The following is a 23,223-nucleotide window of genomic DNA, read 5'->3' on the forward strand; positions in this document are numbered from 1 at the left end:
ATATTTTTTTAAATTTTCGCTAAATCACATAAAGTTTTCGAAATTTCCTGCAAAAAACATTAGAATTACTTTATCACATATGTAATTGAGAAAAGAAATGGTAAGAATGGGTAAGATTGTATAACATTAATTTGTATAACATTATTATATAACATTAATTTTGCTTCAAAATTTTGATTAATATAACAGGATTCAGAAAATAGTATTGTTTTCTATAGTTTATTAAAAGAAACCATGCTATTTAAATTTTTATAGAGACAAAAATTATTTTTCAATGTTCATCAGGTACTTGATAACAAATTCATTCTTTAATTCGTTCATTCATAAAAGTATAACTTTCATAAATGCAAAATGTGAACTGATTTAATGCAAATTTATGAATTAATTTTTCTGATTTAAAAAAGCGGAACTTCTTTCAAATCATCTAATGCGAAAATGTTTTTAAAATCTATAACAGGAGCACTTAAACTTTATATTGTAATGTCCTGATCTAGACTGATCAAATAACGAAGCAGAATTTCCAGACAATTCTTTATTTTACAGCCCTATATATACAAAGAACAACTTGTTCTAATCTTGGTTAAATAAATAGTCATTTACACCTGTAGTCGGAGATATAACAGTCAAAGTCGAAGGGTTTCTTGAAACTCCGTTAGTTCTCGGAGTCCGAACTCGTGGGCGTAGTCCAACAGTCCCCTGTAATTCGTTTTTTCTCTCCCTCCTAAAAAAAATAATCCCCGCACTTTATTTCGGCGATAGTCTCCGCCTCTTAATTTACATTGGTCATTTGAGCTCTCTTTCGGCCAATCGGGGTTCAGCAATATGCTCTCTCAGCGGTGCTAGTGGGTCGTGGGAAGATCCTTTCACAAAGAGAAACATCTTCCATCCAGATGTTTGAACACCCCTTTCTCTTTGAAGGTACTATCAATACTTCTTGGACGAGGAATTCCACATGTGGTCTTTCATTTTAGTTTCTAATGAACAGATGAGAGACCACCCAAATGAAAAGATCCACCATCTGGCTTTCTCGAGGCGTTTAGTAAGTAACAGCGACGACACAACTGGCTGTAAATGTCTTATCAGTACTGGAAATCGGGGAATGTTATAATATATTGAATACCGCAAACATAAGAATTAAAAATATATGCATTACCATAAAACATTTTCTGATTAAAAATCCATCCATTCCAAATGAAGAATTTATATTCGAAGAATAAAACATTTCTAATTTATGTTAATCAATAATATTCTTAAATACAATTTCTATATCATAACAAAGCACAGTATTAATGTATTATTTGTTTTAATAACTAGTTGGCAAATATTATAATTTTTATTATTAAGGATGATTAAAGCAACGACTGTGAGAAACTTTTGGTATATTTGACATATAGTTGAATTTCTAAAGCGAGTTAAACTCAAATTACAGATATATTCTACATTTGCTTTTAATTAATATCATTGATGTTCCCATTTCCCAAAGATGTAATGAATTGAAAGACGTTAAAACTTATATCCCTTTGTCGGAAATGCATTCACCTCTTTTTTTCAAACCAAAACTGCATATATTATTTCCTTTGAACTAGATTAGATTTCGGTCAACAATAAATATCAAAAAGCAGCTCTCTTTCATGTACCGAAAAATTTTCTAGAATAGCATTCGAAATAGAAAATGGATCTTTTATCCATTTTCTTTTTTCTAAATTTTCATGAAAGTAGGAATGAAACTTGTTTATCGCATGCAATATTTTTCAAAATCATTTATCGGTTGATCAGTTTGTAAAAATTGTTTTCTTGCAAAGTAGCTTTCTTGTCTTTCATAATTACACAGTTTGGTTTCTTTCCCAGATGAATTTATTTCTTCATGAACAGTAACAGCATTGAAAACTTTTAAAGTACATTTCTTCTGCTCAATTTTCCTGAAATGTTAAACAATTTTATTAAACTTAATAAAAAGTATATCAGTAATAAACAAATTGTTTAAAAAATTGACTTTTGTCATTCATTTTAAACATTTTACAAAAATGTTCCAACAGAAATAACAAATTGCACAGTAGTTCATATGCAGTATACACTCAGAATTCCTTCTTTAAACGATACTTTAACGAACACATGATCAATGAATTACTGATATATTCCTATCAACAAAGGGATTATAAAAACTTCTATTACGGTATCTGAGTTCTTGGCTATCATATATTTTGCAAAAATTCAGTGAAGTTAAGGTAATTTTTGAAGTATACAGTCAGGAATCAAATAAAAAACAACTGTGAAACTCCAACAATAGCGGTTACAGTGAAAACAATTTAAATTTTTAAATGGCAACAGATGTTTTTTTTTATTGGAATGTGATCTTTATAACGATAATTCATAAAAAGCATTGCGCATATATTATGAAAATTACAGGTGTGAAAACTAACTAGAAAAAAGAAAACAACTGTTGCGTTCGTCAGCATATGACTTTCATTTCGAATGGTAATACATTTCACATTCCGGAATAACTGAACTGCTGAATTTTCCAAGAAGGGGGAAGAAGAGAACCAAGTATTCAGATTTCATGGTTCGATGTAAGACATCATCATGACTGGCATCATTGCACAAGATAAAAGAAAAATCAGCGTGAAATATTCGAAGGATATCTTGCTTTCTTACAAACTGAACAGTTCTCAGCTTATACGGAAACAACGTGAGAGAATTTAAAGATTTATTACCTAAATGGACTAACTGCCGCTGAAGCATTGTGCGTCTACTGCAGAAATCTAGGATTAAGCTAGAGCACTTATGTGCCTCAGCCTGGTCCTGTTTCAGCCTGGACCTTTTGTTCCTGTTGAAGGTCTCCAAAGGCACATGAAATGATATTCAAAGTTCATCTTACATGGACATTCAGCATTTCAAATGCATTTGTCGAATTCTACTACCTTCAGATTCTGTTTGCTAGATATTTACGTACTGAATCTTATGAGTCCAGATGGTTTAAATTATACTAACCAATTACGATTAGATTTTTCAAATAAATTGCTCATCCAGTATTAGGATGGTTCCGATTGACCATTATTCATTGTGCGGATGAGTGATATCTATTTCTCGTTAATTTGTAACTTTAGTTGGAAGAGCAACATGCTTTGGCTAATTAATAATACCTCTTACACAGTTGCACTTCTGATATATGAAGAAAAGTGAATGTGTAGTACAGCATAGAAAGCGTCTTCTACCTCGATTCTTAATTTTTTTTAAGATGCTCCTGGCGAAGTCTAGAAATATGCACAGCAACGAGGGTCGCTGTCTTGGAATGTTGACTGATTATACAATTTTTAAATTGTAAAAGCGAAAAGCTCTATCTGATGTCGTGTGTACCCAAAACGGATCTCCTGCACTTCGTCTGTCAAATATTTCTTAACACAATAGTTTGATAGCAGTATTATCTCCTTCCATTTCACATTCCTGTGGTTGGCAGGATATCCATGTCCTTCTGTGGTACACCTGAAATCCAAAGAATATATATTTAATTCGCAAATTGGATCCGTTTTAAAAAAATGACATCAGACGTCAAATTCAACAAATTTTTCTTACCATGGTACGTGCTGAAATGCCCATCGGCAGCCTGCAACGTGCCATCATGTTATGAAAGAGGTCACGAGAAGAATTTGTGCAACACAACCACGTTTCTGTCCTTATTTGTTGTTTTCCCTTTTCTTCTGCAACTCTCTTGCATTGGGGATTTTCTTGCTACATGTATTGTTGCAATGTTATTTATGGTTCTTCATTAAGAAGATCACATTTCAATAAAAAGAGCGATATCATAATGTTTTCTCTTTAATCATAATTGTTAGAATTTATCTGCTGTTTTTAAACTGAATCTTGAGAACATATCTAAAAATAAACTTTTATTCAGCTTCAGTGAATAGTCTTATATCTAAGGGCTTTTTTATTTAGAAGGTAATTTTTATTATTCTTTTGTATATAATTTGTTCTAATTATTGAAATCGTAACTCCAACTCATAACCGTCTCAAAGTCAGCATTTATTGCAGAACCATCGTCTGCAAACTCGAGCTTAAATTGAGAATAAATGAAATTTCTAACACATGTAAATCACTGCATATATATAATTTCTTTGTCTTAAAAATTTCTTGACTGTAATGATAGTTTTACAACAACCATCATCTGCGTATCAATAAATAATATCAATAAATTAAATAGCAATAAATAATCAATTGCATATCAATAAATAATAGTGTTTCAATAGTGTTGAACATAGTAGTAAAAGAAAGCATAATGAATGACAATATGAAACAGCAATGAAAGTATTTCCGTTTTGTTGTTTTCCATCATAACTGCCATTCATGCTGAAACATTTATTTCTGCGCTGGACAAATGTGATGCATATCTCATAGAATGTCGTCTGCGGGGAACAGACACGCTGTTGCACATCCATTTTTTTATTTTTTTTCCTATCAAAAATTGTTTCTTTATTTTTAATATAGAAATTTAAGTTATCGTTATTATTTAATATATTCAATTTTTCTTTAACTTCGTGAATTTTATAGATAAAAGTTAAGAAATGAGTTTTACCAAAAAAAAAACAACAAAAAAAACCCGAATATAACAAAACACATGAAATAAATTTTAGAATAAAAAGATAAACAATAAAATTAGTAAAAATTATATGTTTATTTCGTATTAGATGATAACGTTCTGTCCACTATTCAACTTATTATTTCCTTGGCATTTACACTACAAGAAAAGCAAATGCTTCTTTTCTATCATCTGCTTCAACGACAGAATCTAGATATAGGATTTATTACCGAAATTTGAAAATTGTAAATATGTCCTACAGGAATAAGAGTATTATTTAGCAAAATTCGCGCCTCTCCAATTCATCATTTCCAATTCATCGCCATCAGTTAAATCAATACTACAGAGGTATGAATGAAGAATTTTCATTGTTGCATATTCACCGATATAGATTAAAATAGACAGATTAGTGAAAACGGCAATCGCGTAAATTTCGAGACCAGTTATTTCCTTCGTCTTAGCAACCCCCTGAATTTTGTTCAAAAGAATAAAGATTCAATCTTCCGTATCATATATACTTTATGACAAATGGTATTTTTAACAACTAACTTTCATAAGTGAAAAATAGTACTACTATTAGATATGTACTAATAGTAATATATATTTTTAAAATATGTGTTGTTAACTTGATTCAAAAGAATAAAAATTTTTTGTCTTATGGAACTCTACAGAATTTCTGGAATTGATATAATAATGTCACAACCTATGATAAAATCAGTTGTTCCAAGTTCTTAAAAAAATATAAGGTTTTCTTTAATCACATTATAAATATATTCCTAGTTACTCCATGATAAAATTTTCAAATATATTTTAGAACATAATTATGTTTCCAATCCAAAAGCAAAAATTGAGTTTCTTCTTAATCTTTATATCCAACAAATTCAATTAATAAGGAACTTATCAACTTACGTCGCATATGACCGGATCGGAGAATAAACAATGTTGGGAATATCTTGTTTTCATTTTTTAAATCTAGTTACCTCTACAAAAACTGGGATAAGATTGTAAAAAATTAGAAAATGGTTTTCTCCATCCCCAAGTCTGTGTAAACAAAGTATGTACATTTCAATTTGCTCAAGTATCACCAGTGTGCTTTATTCTCTGCCTGACATTATAACTTTTAAAATTTTTCCTGTTTATCTTAAAATAACTGCATTTAAAATTCACAATCTTCTATGCATCCTGAGTTGCGGTTAGTTGAAATTAGTCTTACTAATTAGCATATAGTTTGAAAATGCGAGTCATTCATTATAGATACTTTATAAGCCTAATTAGGTCAGAAAAAAAGATTTTTCGTGAAACCATTAACAAAAGCTTTTGTATGGATGCATTATAATGAAGTAAACATTTACTTAACGGATTTGTTCATCCTGTAATACAAATTGAAAAATATGAACGCTTCCCAAATAAAACACTTTTGTATTTATTCTTAACTTGCTTCATAAATCAGATTACATATTTTTAGAAATGAAATCCAATCGATTGATAATTAGTTTACACAAAGGATATTTTGTACCTATTATGTTTAAGAATATATTAATATAAATTTATTCAAATTATTTCTCCGAATGTTTGCTTTGTTGAAGAATAAAGAACTGTAATATTTAATTTCACAGATTATATTCTTAGATTATTTACTTTATTTTCGTTTAAACAAAAATTATTTAGCATGCATTGATGTTATTTTTAGAATTGAATAATCAGTACAAGATATGAATATCATCAATAAGATTTAAATTTTTTTGAGGAGATAGTGATAATTTTAGGATAAATATGTTATTTGATATATTTTTGATATTTTTTTTCACTTATTAGTTTGAATGTATCCTACCACAATACATATTGTTTATGTTTTGCATATTTCTTTATACAAAATATTAATATTCAGCTGACAAAAAAAAAATAATTTATAAACATGTCATAAGATTTGTATTATATAAGAAAATTAGATGTCTGTGGCTATCAGCTTATTCGCCCAATTTCATGACATTTTAGGGTGTTAAACTATTAATGAGAAAGGCATTTTTTTCAGTATTTCACTTTGGTACTCGATAAGATATATATATATATATTCAATTGATTATATCAAATATTACAAAGTATATTACAATATATATCAGTATATTACAAAATATGTATGTGTCCAAATTAAAAAGTTTATGTACTACAATAAAAGCAAAAGTAAAAATCCTACTAGTGATAATATCTAAAAAAAAGAATTTCTTTTTTATTTAATTTCAACACTGCCAAAAGCACGCGATTGAATATTTTGATGAATGAGTTCGAATTTCATCATGACATTAAAAATATAATTGCAGATTGCGTATCAAATTGATTCTTAAAATAATATTTTAAATGAAAATAAGATATTATATGAAAATGAAATTGATAAAATAAAAGAATTAAAGCAATGAAAAAATAATTTTTTTGGAGATAATAGTTTTGGGAGTTATGAACAGCAGTTTCAATAAGCAAGCCTGAACAACTGCTTATCTGATGAAGATTAACATGTTCATTGGCTAATATTTAGACTATCTCTCTAATTAAATGACTCTTAATTAGAGAGGTGGTGTAAAATAGTGAAGGGTTCATCTAACTAGATAGCAGGTGGGAACTAAGATGAGCCAAGTATCAGTCATCATACTAATCCAATTTTCGCTCTCGATTAAACTTTCTTTTTGACGCCTATGATTTGAATTTACTCTATATTTCCTCGCCTTTGACTCAACAGAGATTCTTGCGGGATATCTTTCGAGTAAGGATATTTTATAGCTACATAATTAGGGGCCGCGGTGGCCTGGTGGTAAGGTCTCGGCTTCGGAACCGGAGGGTTTCAGGTTCGTGTACTGATTCCACCGAAGAATTGTCGTGTAAGTGGGTCTGTTGCACGTTAAATTCGTCATGTCCAAACGTCCTAACTCTGGTGTGGCGTGGTGTGGGGAGGGGGGTGCCAGCTCAGGTGTCGTCCTCGTCTTCTGACCGAGGTTCAAAATTACGACGTCCGTCCCAAAATAGCCCCATTGTTGCTTTAAACGGGACATTAATATAACTTAACTAAACTAAACTATAGCTACATAATTAATCAAGCAAAGCATTCAATTAAGTAAAATTTTAAAAAGTTCAATAAAACATTCTTAAATTTTCGTAATGGGACAGCTTACATGTTTGTTTACATATATCAATTGCGATTTGACAATATCTACTAATAATAAAAGGGAAGGGGTATGTATGTGTTGGCGCTCTACATGATAAATAGTTACAGCTATCAAATTTGGTACATACACTATCTACCAATAACTAATTGGACACTTGGAATAAAAGAGATAAACACAATTTATTGGTATTCAATAGTTGGTAGAGCCTCCACCTGAGGTAATTACAGCCTTAGCCCTTCGAGGAATGTTTTACATAAGTGTTTGGATGATGGACAGTGGTATTTACTTTCACTCGGCTTGAAGAAGACATGCAAGTTCTTTCACCGAATTTGGACGGTTGCTGCACCCCTTGATTCGGAGTTCCAACTCGATCAGAAAGTTATCTATAGGATTCAAGTCCAGACTCTGGGCAGAATAGTCCAGTCGGTTCACCGCATTATGATTATACTAATCCATAGTGAACCTCGCAACATGACAAGTGGCTTTGCCGTCCTAGAAATATTCTCAGCGAGTCAGAGGAGAGTAGATGGTAACAAAAAGGATTTTTCAACAATGAAATACTCGTTCCACTCACATCAGGACTTTATGTATACATATATCTTACGTTAGTACTTCATTTATTACCAAAATCATTTTTTTAATTTCTATTAGCGGTTCCTATCATTAACAATTTAATTATGCATCACAAGAATTTAAAATGATAGCTTAATAAAGACAAATAAAATAGAAAATATTTAACATTAGTAATAAAAAAAATTTCCAATTAATATGCTATTCAGCCTATAATTTTCAAATGCTATTTTTTTTTTTTTGTATATAAAAATGTTTCGACTTTTCTGTTTTATTATAAGTACTAAAATTGATAATGAAAAGAACATTTATTCTGAATTGATAAATAGGGAGGCGTTAGACGACCAAACGCTTATAATATCTCAGAAAGAAGAACTGTTTCATTGTTTAAGATTTAGGCCATCATATAACACGAAAAGTAGTAATTTCTTATAATAAAAGGTATCACTGATTTGTTAGACTGGGACCTCAACACAAGAACTATAAAATCATTTGTTGAAATCGAGTCATCATTTTAATATCGATTCAATTATACGATTAGATTGTTGAAGGACATAAAATGATACTTTTTTTTTTTTTTTTTTTTTGTTATTGCGAACAAACCATGCAAAAGTAAAAGAAGTTAACAGCATTTTAAGACAAGAATTGTCTTTTCCTAGATGACATAAGCAGATGTTAGCAATCTGAAATTCAGGCGCAATAAATGGATACGAAATTTATAAGAACCAGCTGTGTATTGGACCTTGTGCAGATTTGAATACTATGTATTTAATATTACTGGGGTTAAGCAATTAATTTGAATAATTTGTTTGATTAATCGATTCATCGTATTGACAGATAATTATTTAAACTCTCCAAATAATTAAATTAATGAGCATCGCAGATTTTTTTCCTAATAGGTCGATGTCAGTTTTTTAAGCTGTCCTTTTGAAGTGATTTCATTTAAAGCATTACTAATGTAAAATGTAGATTTAAAACAGCTTATTTGATCTTACTTTTAGAATTTATATATCCCCACCACCACCAAAAAAAAAGATTGTTTTCTATATTAATACATTTTTAGAATTACGGTTTTTGTGATAGTTGTAAATTCTCATCTGTTTTGCCATTATTATTAAATTGCATACTTAATTTGCTTTTAGATAAACTGATAGCATATATTTTACAAATAGTTTGAATATTTGTATTCTAAAAAAATATTAAATAAGAATAAAAACATACCCTTCTATCCATTGCTTTTTCACAAATTCCACTTTTTAAAAAAGTGTTTGAAACCAGCTACAATTTAAGGTTGCTTCAAATAATTATAAAAAAAAATTATTTTTTTATTCAAGCCATTACTTATGTATTCCATTGAAATCCTTTAAAACAATCTGCAACACCATTCTATGTGATTTGAAACATTTGTATGTCCTGCATTTCTGATCGACGTGTTCTTATATTCATTTAATAACCCAAGATTTTGTACATAATTGTAAAGTAGCCAGAATATCGTCACTATTATTGAGATATCATGCAATATATTGAAGTAATAATGTAAGATCATAAACATACTAAGTAACGCGTCTCTGTCTTCTGAGAAAGCATTCGTTATACTTATAAGAATGAGTATTTTAAAATCCAATCCATTATTGGAAATTAAGCATAAAAGTCACACTCTTTAGGTATATGCATTGACAATTAATTTTAAGTGTCATAAATATTAATTGCATTGAAAAATGCATGTCATTTTATGAACATGAAATTGTGAACCTTGTAATTAATATTCATGAAGAAGGTTTCTTTTATTTTGAAATACATATTTCATGTCATATTTTAAAAGAACTATCAATAAATCTTTACGTGAATGGGATAAATATCATTATATATAAGTAACACCAATTGGTTTTCAAACGTATCGATTACTTTTCTTTATCTGATTGCTTTATAATTGCATTTTGTTAATATTGATTTGTCCTACTTTATTTTGAAAATTATTTTTTTAACTAACTGCTTTCATTGTCATTCTAATTCTTAGAAAATGTAATTTTACAAATGATTATTTAAAACATGAGAAACTCGTCTATTGATTGAAAGAATAATGCATGTAAGGTAAATGAAAGATTCATTTTAATGTATGGTTTTTTTATATCTTTTTTTATTTTTATTTATTTATTTATTCTTGATATTTTGAACGCTCGAATTTAACAGTCCACATACATTTCAAAATAGCTTTAAAATGTCTCAATAGAACTGTATCTTTCTGATTTCGATTTATCTCAATAGATGGCGCCACGACACCGAAATTTTCTTTATTCCAATATAGGGAGCAATTATTTTAGTCAATTTTAACAACGTTGGAAATTATTATTCTTATTTACTTTTATGTTTTGATTTTGGGAAGATATTTTATTTTCATATATTTGCTCATAGGATTTAAAAAAATCTGAATTTAATGCTATAACATAAAAGTTATATAATTGTTATCATATATCTCAAAATATGCATTTATTATTGTACTATTATTTTCCATTTCGTCTTATTATATTCATATCACTGTTTATCTATAAATTTCTTATGTAGGTGGAATAATGAAACAAATTATGTGTTATAAAACAAATTTTCACAATAACGATAAAGATCCATGGAAAAGAGTTTTGAAATAACATGATGAAGAAACTGACACATAAATATTAGGGCTATTGATTCAATTTTTCCATTTTAAAATTTCTTTTTTTTTTATTTTGATTTATTAAAACGAGCATTGTTTTGAGTTACTTGCAAATAATAGAGATTTCAAGTATTAGAAAAGACTAGTATTAAATATGAGCAGGCATGATTTATATTTCAGTGACAGTTGTGAAAAATGCTTTTTGAAATGTTACCTTCAAAACAATTTTTTTTTTCCTAAATATGTTAATTATTCGGCCTTTAATGTTACAAAAATATATATTCTTTTGATTTTGCTTTCAAAATCAGTTAACCCCCAAATTTTTGTAAATTGTATTAAAATTACTTTATACATTTATTCATACTTAGTTTGTATGAATAAATCTGAATCATAAATTTTCTATAGCTATAGAAACTGAAACTAGATTCTCTTGAATTTTGACTCGATTTCTACAAAGCACAAGGAATGTTTAGTATAAATTTTATGAATGTAAACTAAAAGCTTTTATCCATTAATCGAAAACTATGTGTCCTATGAGTATTATGCGAACAGGACGGAATCCACCGATATGTCTCTAGAAAATTCATATAACCAAAGCATGGGAATATGGGAGATATAATAATGAAAAGCGTTTCTTTAATTTTAAAATTATTTAGAAGTTTCCAATTACTTAAAAATTTATTGCTTTTAATCGTCTGCTTAGATTTAATATTCTGAAAACTTATGTCCTCACATTTTTTTTTTTTTTTTTTTCCTTTTAACCTTTTCTATGCAGACAATAGAAAGAGATTTGTGTTGAGATTCCCAGAAAACTTTAATATTAAATATGTGTTAACTTTTTCTACGAGGTCATCATGTAGTTTTAAAGAACTAGTTTTATATGCCTGAATATTAAAGTTTCCTATAAATATTTGTAAAATTGTACTTCAAATTCTGCTTTCACTAATGCTTATATAAAGCTAATATTAACGCTTATATAAAGCTTAAAGAAAAAGTTAAAATTAGTCAAGAAGATAAAAACTTATATAATACCGAAGTTATGTTATCAAGTAACGAATTATTAAATATAATAATTGTAGTTATTCTGACGTAATAGTATTTTAAGCAATTTTATTGCGACATGCAAATATGAAAAAAAAAAATTGATATATTTTTTTAAATATTCATTTTTTTTTTTTTTTTATGAATTTCTAAAATATATTTTCAAAGTGAAGGAATTTATGATCTTAACTGATATTTTTGAGAAAACATCTGGATAAACGTCACCCAGATCAAAAATATTTCATTGGTAATCTTATCTTCGAATATAATCGTTGTTGAAAAAAATATATATATTTTTTAATTAACACAGTTTCAATATTATCCTTAATATTAATATCATATAAATTTGACTTTATATATTTTCAAATGAGTGCATGTGTTCATAGAAATGTACTTTGATTATCAGTTTTCAATCACATTACCTTCTAACACATTTTAATTAAATTAAATGCTAATTTAAATTTTCAATTCTTTCCAACAAAGGACTGATTGTAAAAGAACGAATCAAAAGGTCGGACTACCCAATAAGCCCAGCTATTGGTGACTTGCTTGCGGAAGTGATAATTAGTCTTGTTTAAGAACGAATTGAAACCGGAAGGAAGTGTCGTATAATAGGGCGTGGCTAACCATTCATTGGACACTTCCCGAATGATATAAACAGCAATCGTAGTAGTGAAAGCAAGCAAGTGGGTAGTCGGTTTAAAAATTTAGTCAGACCCCTAATTTAAAAACTTAAAGCAGTGAATCAAATACTACAAATGAAGATTTGTGAAAACATTTTTTAAAAAAAGACAAAGATATCGAAAAATGTAATTATTGAAAGAAAATAAATAAACAAACAAACGGAAGAGAAATTTTTCTTCAACAGAAGAAATAAAGTCATTTTAAAAATAATTAAATGCAAATAAATAACAGATACAATTTTAGTATTAATTATTAAAATTTCATAGTACCTGAAATCTGAAGAAAAGAAAAAATTTTTCTTGTGAAAACTAAATAATTAAAAACTCAGCAACAAGGAAAATTTTGTGAAAATTTTCAAAAATGATTGGAAATAGCTTAGAAATGGGGTTGCTAATCACATGAAAAAAAAAAAAAAATCTTTAATATTGCAGTTATTCAAAGGCATATGTCTGCTACTCACATTTAGGAAAAACCCTTTTTCTTAACTTTTAGGCTAATGTCAATTTTTATTATTTAGTTATTTAAGTTTATTATTTTAGTTTTTAAAATTTTATACTACTTATTAACTACTATAATTCAATGAAATATTTGACAAGCCCATTTGTGAATCATTATTAATTTTCAATTATTTTAAATTTAGCTGTATAAATCGTGAATTTTAACGGAAGTCCAGATTTGTTAAATTCACAAGGACTTAGGGAAGTTGATATAAAATGTGATCCTAAAGTATGAAATTTTATTAATTTCAGAAGCCAAAGATGAACCTCTGGAAAGTGTACGAGTGCCAGCAACTGAAACAAAAGTAACTATAACTGGGTTAAATCCAGGAAGTACATATGTCTTCAAAGTGCATGCAGAAAATGCTTTAGGTCGAAGCGGGCCGAGCCAAGATTTAACAATTACTACAGAAGAAGAAGGTATGTTTTATTCGAAAACATATACTGTATAAATTTTTTAAAAGCTCCTAAATCTATAAGTTAATAGTTTGGATATCATTTTTTCATTAAGTCAAATTTTCTTCAAGTTTAACGAATTATTTTATGTTATTAAAAAGTATTTTATAGTATATGATAAAAAAATCAAACCTCTGATTTTTAAAAATTATATTTTAATATTTTATATATAAATGCAGAATTTTTCTACGTATGATATCTAAAAATGATGTAACCGTTTTTTATGTGAAGTTAATCAAATCTTGATAAAAAAATAAAATCTATTAATAATATGTTTACTTTGAGAATTTAATTTAAAAACTATTTTTGATTTACTGTATTTTATTCCGTTACCGATCTTAAGAAATTAATAGTTTATGTTACGTATAAAAATAATGTAAAACATAAGTTACCTGTATGCATTAACATGTCTGAATGCCATAGCGTAGATGTTTTATATGACAGCGAAAAGAATACAAGAAGCAATTAGAAATTTTGTTATCTATTCCCAAAAATAATTTTTCCATAATAATGTAATTCAATTCAGGTCAAATTTCGGAGAAAGCCATGTGAATAACGTACTTTTTTTTTGTGTGTGTGTGTGTGTGTGTGTGTAATTTATCTGAGAAAGTGACACAACAACTCTCATATTGGGGTGCTATAAAATTTAGGTAAAAAGACTAAGGAAATGATTAAAAAATACAGAGAAAGCGCAGTCATTTTTTAACGCTTTTATTTAATAATAGTATGATACTAGGGTTTGACGGTTTTCAAACCCGGTTTTAAAAAACCGGTTTTTTAAAGTAAATTTGTGACATTCGAAAACAGGTTTATAAGATTTTTTTATGAATTCTTAAAACAGGTTTTAAAAATTCATATTATTATGTAAAAATTAATTTTGAACTTATTTGATTTGCTATTCATTCTTATTTGATTTGCAAACACATTTTTTCAACGTTGCAAATTGCGTTGGCCAGTGCTTGTGCACTTCACAGTTGCACCTCGAATTCGTCAATTTGTTTTTCATGAACATCCCTTTTCACTTTTTTTCCTAGGTGAAAAAAAAAGTTTGATAAAATTCATCTCTTGCTTCTCTTCGGATGTTTTGTCTATCGGTATGAAGTCGGTGCTAATAGAAACGACAACAATTTGACTGGTTCGTTTCGAAGAACATGTGAAAGGAATAAATAAATCCCCGTTTTCTGCTTCTTGATCACCGTATTTAATGATATCATATAAAATTTTCTTCGTAGCACTCCTGAAAGCTTTTTTACATCACTTGAACTAGCCGTATCAATACGAAATATTCAGTTAAAATAAAATGCTGTCAGAAATGACATAACACTCACATACACGTGAAAAAAAATAGAACTAAAAAAGTATCTAATGCGAGAAATCCAAGGTCAAATGTGCTCACCCCTTAATAAAATGGAATTGTCGAAATGTGGTCTCAGAATCCTATCCATCTCGAGTCACGACAGATTTGCTTAATATTGTGAAGGTTAAAACTGGAAACAAAAATATAAAGTTGTTAAATTTGGTAAAAATAACGTAAGTACGAAGTATGTTTAATTTTTATTTTTATATTTTCTATTTTACATTTTAAAATTTAAATTTTGTTATATAAATTTCTTCTATCGAAAATTAGTGTAAAATAAGAAGTTCTGGCTTCTGTTTAATGGAATTTTAAATAAAACACAGGGTGTTAAAATATTCCATATTTTCTTTCGCAACGTTTTAACATAAATTATGTCTTTAGCAAGCATCGGAATTAAATTAAGTGTTTTTTTTTTCAGAATTCCTAGAAATGTGTAGATTAGATTATTTTGAATTGCATTAATATTAATAGTTAAAATAATAAAATTGTAAAATAAACGTCAAAAATACTTATTCAATAACTAATTTCATTTTTAGATAAAAATGAGTAATTCGGAAGTTTGGGAGAGTTTCAAAAAGATCGGGATAGACAAGGCAATCTGAAATAATTGTAATAAAATGTTGAGCTGCAAAGGATCATCTACGAGCAATCTACATAATCATTTGAAAGCAGTTCATAAAATAATTGTCGGAAATAATATAATTGTTTAGTTTCTTGAAGACCCTGAAGAAAAACTTACAAATCCAAAGACACTGAAAGCTGAATTTTCATTATTTGAACAAACGAATAAAAGAACAACATACTTAGATTTGTAATTTGATGCCAAACTCAGTAACTAGTGAACGAGTATTTTCAATTTCAGGCAATATTGTGTCCAAAATAAGAACGAGACTTAGCCACCGTTCAGTAAATATTTTATGTTCTTTAAAATCCTATTTTCTTAGGAGAAATTAAAATTAGTTAAAATAATATAAATATTATTTGAAGTTTTTGTATATGTAATCTTTAATTTTGTTTTTTATATTTCGACTTTGATACTGATTCCGTTTTTTGTTATTTTATATAAATTGAAATAAAAAAAAATAGAACAGGGTAAAATATTTTATTTTTCCCTATTCAATTTTTTTTGACAAAAATTTGAAAACCGGCTAAAACCGTTTCTTTCTTTTGGAAATATCGTATTCGAAAACCGGTTTTTCAAAAAGTCGGTTTTTGTATAAACCCTATATGATACCGAAAATCGTTCAAATTAGCGATACAGCTAGAAACGATCGTTTTTCAAATTTTATACTTAAGAGAGAAAGAAACTTTATTAATTAGTAATTATTAACATATTTCTATTATTTTAGTAATATTTAAAACATGTATCACTTCAAATTCACCGTTTTTCCCTTGAAGATGTTAGCTTTGTAAAAAGATTTCTCAATTAAAACTCCATTTTAATGTTGCATGACAATTATTAATTGTGTTTGCCTTTTTTGAACAAATATATTGCAAAAAAGTGCTTAAATATATTATTTTATTTTTGAAAACTTATATATAATATGTTAGAGACTGCGCATTAAAAATTTAAATTTCTAGCATTCTTTTAGCTAAAAAATAACACAGAGATTGAATTTGAACTGCAAACCTAAAAATAAAAGCTACTCCAACAGTTCACTTTTTTTTTTGTAATAAAAGTTGATTGTCAGAATAATGATAGATCCCTAGCGCTAGTATGAAAGAATTAAAAGATGCTCATCAGAAATTTTTTTAAAAAAAAGCACTTGATAAATGAAATGATCCATCCCAAAATTGTGATTTTTGCCTTTCAGTTCAGCCTAAAGAATAGAAATATTTGTTCATTCGATTTTTTTTTTATTTCTAGCCTTTATGCGTTGTTTCTACTGAGTCTACTATAATGAGAAAACAATTGATTATCAAGGGATTTTATTTTTATTTTATTTGATCTTTAATATGAATTAATTTATCTACTCATTTCATCGCAATAATTTATAATATGTAATTATAGTGACAGCATGCTTCAAGCAATGAAAAAAAAAAAAAAAATCCAGAAAGCCAGCAAAAATGTGATAATGAAAAGATACATCATTTAAATGGAAGATATGTTTTGACTCGTATAGATGGCAGCACCATACAAAGAATTTTTATTCCTTTAAACCATTATTTCTTTTATTGAATTCCCTTTGTTCTTTTAATGTTACATTTCATAATATTTCAATGCCAAGTTTATGAGTGTTTACATTTTTCTAGAAAGATAATTCAAATTGTTGTCCTCTTGAGAACTGCTATTAATTCAAAAGGAAAAGTAAAGATGAATTTAAAATATGTCACCATTCGGAGAACAAAGAATTTCGAAATGCTCATAATGATTTTTGAAAGTGTATTTTTCAATATGTATTTTGTTCATGATATTTTCCTTAAACAAACACAAGATTAAAGCTCTAAAATATTAATGTATAAGTATGATTGTTTTAAATTGAGAAAAATAATCAAAAATGAAGTCATTTCCTACTTATTTTTGTCAAGTAAAGTCAGTTATTGCTTGGAAATTTTTTTTAACTAAACAAACTTTATTTCTGCAAGATTTTGAGGAGCCTGTATTTTTTAAAATTCAAAAACGCATTTACTTATTTTGAAGTACTTGGTTTTGAGCATTTAATAATTGATAATTAGTTTGGACAAAAAAAAAGTATAATTTGAAGATAATACTCTTTGAAATTGAAAATTCTTCCAACTATTTAATATATCAAATAATATAAAGAATAATTAGCCTGTTCAGTCTAGTCAGCTCATAGGATTCAGTATATAATTTTCATAAGAGAGTTAAAAAAAAAAAAATACTTTTAACTGAATAGGCCGTAAATAGGGAAGATATAGTCCTCTCACTTCGTCACTAGATGGCAGCAGGGTATGAGTTGTAAAATAAACTGCAGTTGATACTATTTGTTCTTGTTGAAGTCTGTAGATGGCACTACTATAGTACTAAATACATTTTATTTATTTATTTTTTCTATAAATTCCGAAAAATGTTGTAAATTGTTATAAAATTTACTTAAATTTTTTCATCCATTCAAAATAAATGTTCATAAAATCAGATCCCGTCTTATATATATTTTTCCATCTGCACTATCTAGAAAAATTTTGTTTTACATTTTTATTATTAGGATAGATATTATTAAAATTATATTTATTATTAATTCATCATTTTTACAATTTACTGCATTATTTTCTTATTTTCATTGATTTCTCTCATTTTAGCTCCAGCAAATTCTCCTCAAGATGTTAGAGTCATTCCATTGAGTTCTTCTATGGTGAAAGTGACTTGGAAGGTTTGTATGATTTTTTTATGTCATTGATAAATTATGCAAATGTTTACAAAATATTGTAGGGTTGTTAATCATTAGCATAAATAATGACTAATTTTAGATAAATCAGATTATCTTTTTGTTATCGTATTCCATTGTCAATCCAGTTATAATTTTTAAAGAGTTATATTTTTGGAGTAAAAATTTTATGAAATTTTCCTGTATACTTTTTACTAATGGGGTCGAACTTAATTCGGAGAGTGAATAGGTTGCACATCAAGTATTTTTACTATCTAACAAACCGAATTTATACACAGCAAAATAATTTCGTGTTTTAACTTTTTAATTTCCTAACAAAGCATGATTATTAACCTGGAAAATGAACATTCGAGGCTGTTTTTAAATAAAGAAATATTTATATGGGAAAAATTTTTAGAAATATTTATTGGCTATTTTCACTGCGGATAAAATAATTCTCGATATACTGATGATGGTAGAAAATAAAAAGTGACACTCTTCAGCAAGAAACATTAACTCAAGATCCGCCTGATTTCTCTTTCATACCGTGTTTTTGAAATCAATTTATATATAAGAAATAGAGTTTCATTTCTTGGAATCAATATAAATTTTGATTATTTCGCCCATGTTACCTTTTAGTTTCAACAAATATATATATATATATATATTAGCTTTCATATTAGTTTTCTTTTCTTATACTAATTAATACATTTATAAAAATTAACTGTATACTTTTTTTTGCACTTTAATTTCAATCTTGAAACAGACAAAAATTTGACTGATAAATTTTTTTGTGATTTCCAGGCTCCTTCACCATCTTCTCTGGGATATCTACTTGGTTTTTATGTAGGATACAGGGATCTTTCTACCAATGACCCGTACGTATATAAAACAGTGGACATTTCTAAGCAAGAAAGACTAAACGAAGCTTTGATTTCAAATTTACGAAGAAATACAAAATACGCTATAACGGTACAAGGATATAACAGTAAGGGAGCTGGACCAGCTTCGAAAGAAGTTATCGTCCAAACTCTTCAACACGGTATGTACACATAACGTAATCTTTCTAGCAAAGTCCATTCTAAATTTAATATGATTACATATATATGTGTGTGTGTTACAAAACTGGACCATTGGTTTCATCTCATGAATGGTGGGTCTTTGTTTTAAAATTTATTTAATTTTAATATTCCTTATTAAATATGACAATAAAAACAATAATAATAATTTGAATTTAAATTCATGCTTTAGAATTAATATGCCTATTGATATGTTAAACCACTTTGTTCGTTAGCATAAGATTAGTTAAATATTAAAAGTTAATTTTTCATTCATTTATATTTGCAATGAAAAAGATATCTAAAGAATATTTTTAATAAACTTTTAGGCTTCATAAATATAAAATTAGGCCTGATGTTTAATGATATTGTATTTTATGATGAGTATAATGTCACTTACATGCATTTTTTTTATTATATTTATTTACCTAATATAATAATTTACTTTATATAAATTCGACACAAGAAAGTATAGCTGTATTTATTTAAGATTTTCATCTATAATTGTAAATTGTGTGTTAAACACAATATAAAACAAATTGGCTCAATGTTCACTGATGTTTTTTCCAAGAGCTGGACAAAATGAATACATGATTAATTATTTATTTTTTGAATTGATAGATATACAAATATCTTTTTTTTTTAAATTAAATTCTTCTGAACGTGTTGCTATATAGGAACATACTGATAATTATTCAATAATAAATGGAATTCTTATATTACTATTAAATAGACTTAAATTCTTTAAATCAGAAACTGAAATTCTTTCACGAAGATGAGAAGAAATAAATGTGAATAGGACTATATGACAGCATTTGAATTGATTCTTCAAAACGCATTATATATTGAGATCCAACCTTATATTATAATAAATTTATATAGAATATTCGTTATTTTGCCGTTTTTATAAGTTGACCAATATGTTTGTACAATTATATAATCATGAATACTTTGATTTCAGAAATATGCCATCAACAGTCTAATTTTAATTGTTAGACATTGTTTTCAATCAATAAGTATTTTATTCATTCTTTCTTGAATATTAGTCTTGATTCAGTGAATTCAAAATCATATCGAATCAATTTCATTATGTTAGTTATTATAATTTTTAAAACTAATAAAATATATATATTTATTGCATAGTTAAGACTTTACATTTAAAAGGCAATTTTTAAAATCAGATAAACTAGAAACATTTATACTAGGAAAACAGAGCAAAAATAAAGGAATCCAAAAATTTTTATCATCTATTTAATACAGTGTTTGGGCCAAAAAATAATGGCATGAATTACCATTTTGCTATCGTATTGCTAGATCAGCGAGATCTAAAATTTGATCAAATGTTTCGAGCCTAAATTTATATTTTCTTTAAGAGAATTTATTAATGCTATTAAACGATATTGCGTTCAAAATAAGCTGCTTCTGTATTAATGTAGCATTTTCATGTCTTTTCTCAAATACTAAAGGTGGCTTGATAAGCAGTTATTGAAGAACTGAAAACTTTCTCACGCGACTTTACCATTATCATCTCTCTTGCTTCAAAATGGTGCAATTTTTTTCCAAAAAATTCCTGTTTAGAAAAAAAAAAAAAAAAATAGATTGAGGTGTGCTGCATAAGCACATTAAATCAATGCTTACAGTTTTGAAAAATGCAAACATATTTCTCATTTTGATAATGATATGTAGATCAGCATACTTGTAATGGTGTCCGATCAAATGTAAGCATAACTATAGATTTCATAACAGTTGTTTGAATGTACATCAAGAAGCGATAAATTTGAATACGTCTAAAACGGCATTCTTTTTATAGAATAATAAAGTGTTTTTAATTTATTATAATAATAAGAAATTATTAGTATGCTTCATCTTTAAGTCAAATAATTAATTAGTACTATTTGGGTTTTATTAAAGTTTACATTGATCTAGGGTTACGTTAATATGTAGATTTTTTTTTTCGAAAAAAAAAATGTGTTTTTTATTTAATATTCTTAATGTTTGAAATGTTTTTATTATAAAATCGTTTGACTTTTGAATATAGGTCCCTTTCGTGGAATATACACTTATATTTATATTTGAATTTATATGGGTTTTAAACATATTTTACATCTTTAAATGATATTTTCTGAAATTCTAATCATTGGTAGAATTTACTTACGAAAACGCCTCCTAAATTAAAATCTATAGGACTTTTTTTTTTTTTTTTTCAAATTTGGCTTAACAATTTCTCAATATGTTATGCAGTTTTTGAATACGTAATACATTCATTTAGAAAGATCCTATAGTTGCTTTTAAGCTTCACAAAGAGATGACAAAGCGAAACTTCAATGTTATTTACCAATCAATCTCCAGTATTTAAGGAATAGAAGGATATAAAACTAATTTTTTTGTTTGTTTATGAAATGGAATATATATTTCTAAAACTAGCCGTAAAATTTTAATCAAATCATATAACAAATCTTTAAACTAATAGATTTTCGCTTTATACAGCTTTTTAATAAAAAATAATACGTTTTATCCAATTGAAAAAATGTGTAATTTAACTGGTGTATTTTGATTCGATAGATGTTTTTTCTATCCAAAAAATTAAAAATACCACTATTTTGGAGCGTTTTTTAAAGAAAAATTCATCTAGAAATTAGTTACTATTTTAAAGCAGTTACTGCTTTTCAAACTTTATTGCACATATAAAATCATGGTGAAGTATGGATCATAGTAAATTATGATATATAGAAAGAAGTGAATACTTCGGACCGAATAACATAGTACAACTAAATATCAGCAAGATTTCTTTAAAAATTCCGTTTAGGGGCTCTTTAAGAGAGTTTCTGTTTTATAGACTGTGGTTTTATGACGGCATCTTAATAAAAAATATGTTTTCTAATATAATGGCGACATACTGCGGTTTTAATTCTAATCAGTTTAACAGGTCGCACAAATCCTTCCAACACTTGAAAGGTTTACCAAAATTTGAAGCTTGAGGTTTAAAACTTTCATTCCGAGGCAGTGCCCTATGATATAGTATCCTATCGTATGCCGTTTTACATACTATGCTATAGACATATTTCAAAAATTTCTGTTTTATTGCTTTTATAAATACAATAATTGCTCTTAATAAAGATTAGCATCAATAAATCTATTACATTTCACAAACTATAAGAATATAAATCAGATAAATCAAGCTAGAACTAAACAAAAAGTTGTTAATTATAATGTATCATCACATATATAAAATTTTATTAAAAAATACATTTTTCTCATATAATGAAGATTTAAATCTTTTCCACGATATGATGAAAACTCTGCTATTGCTAAAATAATCTTCTTTAAAAATATGAAAATATCTTATTGATGAATACGACTTCCACTATAGAAAAAAGAAGAAACCTGAAAATTTTTTTAAATTATCTTATATTACCGAAATATTTATGTTTTTATTGTCTAATAGAAAATTGAATTGCTTCAATTCCTAATGACAAAATTGGAAATTTAATTTTCTTGTTTTTATTCTATCGACACCAATATTGATATCGCTAAACTTTTTAATAATATTTTACAATTATTAGTGACATCTTTTGATCAGAACTAAACATTTTAATGAAAATATCTTCTAAGGTTAATTTACAGTAAGTTCAGTTAGTTACTTTTTGTAAATAAGTACTGAGAAGAAAAAAAAACTCTTGTATATGTAAACAGGTTATAAGAACTGAATATACCTTTAGCATATAAATATTAATCTTTTTCAAAATTCTTCAAAATACTCCAGCAAAAAAAAAAAAAAAAAAAAAAAGTGTATTTGTGATTTATTTTCTCTAAAAAGATATTTGGATCGAACTGTGCCAGACAAAATATTACATTT

General features: G+C 27.2%; 1 protein-coding gene across 4 annotated transcripts in view; it reads left to right on the top strand.

Moving 5' to 3' along the window:
• Positions 1–23,223, top strand: part of LOC129981948 (cell adhesion molecule DSCAM-like) — a 627,118-nt gene that overhangs the window by 414,016 nt on the left and 189,879 nt on the right. For all 4 annotated transcript variants that reach the window (XM_056093016.1, XM_056093014.1, XM_056093015.1 and 1 more), the window contains exons 15-17: positions 13,423–13,590; positions 18,245–18,315; positions 19,114–19,351. In XM_056093016.1, coding sequence (XP_055948991.1) covers positions 13,423–13,590; positions 18,245–18,315; positions 19,114–19,351 — 477 coding nt within the window. The remainder of the gene's footprint in view (positions 1–13,422; positions 13,591–18,244; positions 18,316–19,113; positions 19,352–23,223) is intronic.

Source organism: Argiope bruennichi, chromosome 8 (genome assembly GCF_947563725.1).
Source record: "Argiope bruennichi chromosome 8, qqArgBrue1.1, whole genome shotgun sequence".
In the NCBI taxonomy this organism is placed as follows: domain Eukaryota; kingdom Metazoa; phylum Arthropoda; class Arachnida; order Araneae; family Araneidae; genus Argiope; species Argiope bruennichi.